General features: G+C 34.3%; 1 protein-coding gene across 1 annotated transcript; it reads right to left on the reverse strand.

Annotated features, from left to right (window-relative positions):
• Positions 1-390: 390 nt before the first annotated feature.
• Positions 391-5211, reverse strand: LOC112000084 (AT-rich interactive domain-containing protein 1). The gene is given in 4 exon segments (XM_024032192.2): positions 391-1110; positions 3979-4386; positions 4389-4702; positions 4705-5211. Coding segments are annotated over 4 exon segments (1776 nt in total). The 5' UTR covers positions 5039-5211.
• Between the last annotated feature and the right edge of the window lie 1071 nt (positions 5212-6282).

Consider the following 6282-nt stretch of genomic DNA (forward strand, 5'->3'; position numbering starts at 1 on the left):
TACAATCACACAAGATTTCTTGATGTGCTTCTCCACTTTGTCCATCGTGCTCATATCCTATGATCCACACCCTCTTCGACTTCTCCATTTCTATAAATTATTGACGTAAGATATCAAAAACTCTAGCCATTTCCTTTTTGTTTCTACTTTTCAATATACTCTATTTTAGACAAAAATCTCTAAAATAACCAAAAGTACACATAAACCTCACATTAACAAAATGCCCTTAAAACCTAAAAATTTTAGTCATACTTAATCAAGAGCCTTTAGGTTCTAGAGCGTATCGTCAAATTTCTAACTTGGCATTAACTCCATTTCTAGTTTCATCCACAAACTATATCATTTGCAAAAAGCATACACCAAGGGACTTCCTAAATCAATTTAGTGACCTCACCAATTATTAACGCAAAAAGATATGGACTTAATATTGATCCTTGACNGTAAACATAATGACACTGTAAGAGGAGGAGGAGTTGTCCTCAGTATAGCCTCAAATTTCTTTTCTTCTTCCGCAGTCCAAGAAATTTTAACTTCCTCACCCATCCTATCAAATTTCCATTGGTAGAAAGCTGAGCCCAGCTCCAACTTCACTCTCAACCTTTTCTCAGCAATGTGAAACCTGACACATTCAATGGAACCAGGCGCTTCACAGCCACATGAATCTTGTCTTCCCTTACCAATAGGATCCCTTTCAATGAGATATCTGTGCTCTAATTTTTCCAAAGGCCAGACCTGGGTCCCCAACCACTTAGGGTCACTTTCAGAAGCCACACCAGTCCATTCTGGCACATTAGCTTCAAAACGTGGCCCATAGGGAATGCGCTTTGGGACATATTTCTCTAGTGCTGAAGCATATTTGTCAATTGCTGAATCTGCTGTGGACATATCAGAGGTTCCAGGCAAATGTTTGTCCAATCCATCTTCCATTCCTTCTGTACAAGGATTTCTGTCCAACTCACTTTGAGAGGCTGATGAGGACTCTGAACAAGCTCGTCCTTGAGACATTGTTTTCTCAGAAAGAAGCTTCTTGCGACATTTGAATCTCTCTCTAAGATTGTAATTTGACCCATGTTGATCATCATACATGCATGGATGCATCTTCTGAGTTTTCTACAAATGGGGAACATGATTTTGACACATGAGACAGTTAAAGTATTTTAATGGGTTTAAACAATATTTTCTGATAAGTAATTGAAAAAAATATTGAACAATATCGTTTAAACAAGATTTTTATTAGTTTAGCATTGAAAAATTTGAAGCATTGACATATCAAGACAAAGCCCTGATAGAAAGCTTGAACTCCTGGATAAAGCAATAATATCCAACATTGAACACATGGATAAAGCTGGAACTTAAGAAACTTCTATGTTTCTGTAGGAGACATCCATTATTGAACTGACCATAACGCAATCCCACTCATTAGTCATAATATAAACTAGCATCTTCACACATGCTACACGCATGTCCAGAGGCTTTTTATTTTGTCAGAATTATAGGTTTTTTTAAATTAAAAATAATAATAAAATTAAAGATAGTTATAAGCAGTTCTAGTACAAAAAGTGGGGAATGTGGGGTTTTTGAAGTTACCACTATAACAACTTTTCATTAGAGTTTACTGTCTATGGTGTTTTAAATTTTAAATGTGACCTAAAATTTAGGTATTTGAAATATATTATTTTCCTTACTTGAACATATTATTTGAAGTTTTATTAATTTATTGTGATTAATGAGTGAGGGTATTTTTGACCATTGAGAAAGTAGACATAGACAGAGCAAAAACTTAAACAAGAATGCAAGGCATTTTCTAACAACAAACAAAATGAAATTGGTGTGACTTTGAAAAACGATTCCTAAAAAGTTCTTTAATAGCTTTGCTGAAGGCAGTCCAAATTACTGAAATATCAAAGACACTTACGATCTTCCATTGATTATTTTCTAGGCATGTAAATGAAACAATCATATTGTCAAGAATACTATTTTATTTTCAATGTTTCTGGGAAGTTCTGAATGAACCAAGCAAAGTCCCACTTTCTAGAAAGAAACAGATGCACATAAGAAAAGGTCACATATAAATTTTTAAAAAGATTTGCATCAGTAAATCCAGTAACACCAAAATACATGAATGAAAAGAACAAGAGTAGTGTGGTAGTGGCTGTAAGTCTTGTTACGTAATGGGTTAGAAATAGATTTCACCAACCCATTTTGGAAGAATTTTTTGTCAAACCCCTTGAGGCACATTTGATTAAGTGATGGTAATCTATCAATAGGGAAATATATCTTTTAATAAGTAATAGTGATATATATCTTAAAAGAATAGTGACTTTAAAGCCCATGTTTCTCCACATCATCATTATAATAAATAAATTTTTTATTTAAGTATTGATATATGCTAGTTGAATCCAATTTGAATTAATTTTTTATTAGAATAAAGAAACACAGTGAAACAAAATCTATATAATTACATTTGGTCTTTTCCATAAAAATTCCAATTTTAGTTAAGTTAATTTTTTTTTTTCTACAAATTCTCTGATTTGGATATATATATATATATTTGATTATATGCCATTTATAAACGGGTTTCAATAAATTTTTGCGGATCACATGGGTTACAACAACTAATGTTTATAGATAGACAGGCAATTGATAATTAAGAAAGTACATATCCACTTGAACTGTAGTTTAAATTTGTCAAACCATATTCAATATGCATCACATATTCAATGACTTTAATATTTTAATTTCTTACAAAATCAAAGAAATTTTATTAAAGTTCTAAAGTAAGCAAAGCAAGCATTATACACATAAGAAGGGGGAAATAAAAAAAGGAAACATATTTATAAAATTTACAATGACCAATGATTTGAAACTTCAAATTATTTTCAAATATAGTTTCAAGTGGTTATTAAATAACTGCGCTTCAACTGCTCCTACAATTAAAAGCTTCTACTAATATGAGAAGAATCTTATAACTAGTAAGATAGAGAGAGACCATGGAATAAAATTATAGTAAGACAATTGATGAATATAGGCTAGTGTTTAAGTACTCATAAATGCTATGCATTTGGGTGATCATTTTTAATAATGTTGCAGAATTATTTCTAAAAAGTGATAGATTGACAACAATAGTGCTTATACAAATAACACTGGCAAAAGTGGATGAGTTTAATAAACCAATCGGCAATAATAAAATTTGGCAATACAAACAATCATCAAAGACTAAATATTACATGACCAGACATGCCTAAAAAGGTATTTCTTTCTTCTTTCCTTCTTATCATTTCTTAAGAGCAAGTAGCTAACATTTGGACATTGAGTGAATGACCAAAAATGCTAGAAAATCCATTATGAAATTTAGCAGAATTAACTTTGATAAAACATCAATTTATATGAGTTGATAATGTACCTAAAAAATTGAATATAATAAAAATAATAGAAATTGGTAAAATGTAAGCCACTAGGAGTTGAACGAGCTTATGCTAAAACAGAACAAGACAAAAAATACAAATCTTACATCACAATAATGCAGGAATCTGATATATTTTAGAATTGCCATGTCCTAAAGCATGCTAATGAATACATTGACAAAATGAGCAGCAACAAAAAATAATTGTATAACACACCCTAACATGATAGCAGCAAGTTAAAAGCAACAAAGCCATATAATACGAAAATTATGATCCATCAGATTATTTGGGCTACAAACTTAGAAGGACAGCCTCATCCACCAGGATATGTGATACAGCCCTGCTCTAAATTACTCGGCATACTCATTAGCAATAACAAAAACATGATTACAAACAACATCTAATTGAATATTAAATTATGTGATAGTAAACACACACACAGAGAAACATGCATGTATAATGCTTTAACAAGATTCTTTAATAGGTAAGAATATAATATCTAACACATGTAAGACTAGAATATGCTTCCAACTGATTTTCCTATTTAGAGGACACAATGTGTTGTAGCATATACCTGCCATTGGTCGGCGCTTGATTCCACTTGTCTTTTCAGGAAGATGGCCTCTCGAGCCAACAAAACCTGCTTCCACATCTCCTCCTTCCCATGAGACTTCCACATAGACCATTCCGGTACTGAACCAACAGCTGGATCACAAGGATCCTTTGCCACCCCCACAACCCAGTTTAGCAATCCACATAAAGACTCCCGCTTCCTCTTACGACAAAAACTCTCCTCCTCCTCATTAGTCGCGTCCAAAATCACTACATCTTCACATTTACCGCCTCCATCCAAACGCGTCACCAAGCCCTCAATCTCGTCATTGTCAAATAATTTTCCATTGTCTTGTAAATTCACTACACACTCACTCAAATCAATACACGCCTTTTTCTCATCCTCATCCCCAACACCATTCATGTCCCCCCATCCAACACTATCACCCCTTTCTTACCATCACTAATTTTCTCAACATTCTTCTTCGAATCCAAAGCCAACAATCCCTCACCACCAGCACATGACTTCACCTCCTTAAACTCTAGTTCCAAATTCGGATAATCCTCATCCTTCCTCCTCTTCTTCTGATCCGGAACCTTGGCTAAAAAATCTTTAATCTCATCCTGAAACTCCATTAAATGCTCCTTATCATCAAAAACCCTCTTCAACCATCTCTCCAGCAGATCCAAATACTTGATGTAAATCAATTTCAAAGTCGAGCCCAGATTCGGACCCAACAACCCGATTCTAATGCCACCAAATCCCACAACCCCTCTTCAGAAACAACGTTGTACCCACCATTCTCTCTCACAGCAAACAAAAGCTTAAGCAAATCCACACGCTGCCCATCTCCAAGCATTGGAGGTAGAGGCCGAAAGCAGTCTCGACCGCAGATCTCCTTGCCAAAACGTTGAAGAAACCCTTCGAACTCGCATCGAAGCTTATCGGAACCTAGTTGGATATCGGATCCATTGGAACCCGGTTTTCGATCGACCCAGAAATCGTTTTGCTTTAGCTTCTTTTCTGGGGTTTTGACGCAATCTAAAGCAGACCCATCAGCAAGCATCGACCACCCTGCCATTGGATTTCGAATTCAAACCCTAAAAACCAAATCACACTCTGTTTTGTAAACTTTTTTTTGCTTTCTTCAACAACAAAAGCCATCAAAACCCACACACACACACACACACAAACACAAAAAAGAACCCATAAATAAATATTTAAAAAAACAGAGAGAAAAAACGGATGTGAGAGAGTTATGAAGTGATTATGAAGATGAAAGATGGAAAAAGGTACCGATTAACCATCTGGGTCATGCTTGGAATTCGAGTTTTTGGCGGGAAAAAGGATTGAGATTTTTCAATGGGTGAAGGCTTTTTTTTTGTTTTTGTTTGAAGGCTAATTATAAACTAGTAGTTTTTAGAGTTTTAGACCCCCATGAAAATAGTTTTTCAATGTCCCGCGCTTTCTCTCTCTTAATTGCAGAGAGAGAGAGAGAGGACTAAAAATTCAAGTACTGAACAGAGACACATATACAGAGAGAGAGCGAGACCATAGTCCTTAAAAATCCAAAAACGTCATTGGAGGATAGAAGTAATGTAAAAATTTTGTAAAAGAGAGAGAACGTACCAGTAGTTTAGTTTTTTTCCTTCTTTTTGGCAACACAGCCCTTATGCTGTGGGGCTGTTGGGTTTTTGGATTTTGGGTTTTCAATTTTTCTCAGCTAATTTAGGTGACCCTTCTTGACCTTCCCTAACCTTTTTTATAATACTAACTAATAATTCTCTCTCTCTATTTTTTTTTTTATATATAATAACCCTCTCTCTCTCTCTCTCTCTCTCTCTTTCTTATTCTTGTTTTGTTTTTTTTAGTGTGCCTCTTTCTTTGAAATACCCACAAAAAAAAAAACACAAAACAAGAGAAGAGGGGGCTATTAGGGTTTTGATTGGAATGAAAAATAAAAAAATAGCCACAACAACAATATATATTTATAGTGGATGATGGGATGAGATGTATGGGGGGTGAGCTTGGTCTTTTTACCCTAGGGTTTATTATTAACTAGGTGGTTGGGTTAAGGCTGTTGTGTATTGTGTGTGTTTTGATTGGTCAATATCAGAAAAGCTCAATGGTCCCACTTTTGGGGTTTTCAATTTTTTTTAAAAATTTTTAGGGACCCCACTAATTGTTTGTGTCTAAGATTTAATCAAGGCCGTTTATAATAATTTTAATTATATCAGGAGATTTAGAATATTTGACTTGTTTAAATGATTCATGATTGGAATTATATAAGGATTCAAATTCTCTAGAGTTGTTTTATGGCTTATG

This window comes from Quercus suber, unplaced genomic scaffold (genome assembly GCF_002906115.3).
Source record: "Quercus suber isolate HL8 unplaced genomic scaffold, Cork oak 2.0 scaffold_6, whole genome shotgun sequence".
Classification (NCBI taxonomy): domain Eukaryota; kingdom Viridiplantae; phylum Streptophyta; class Magnoliopsida; order Fagales; family Fagaceae; genus Quercus; species Quercus suber.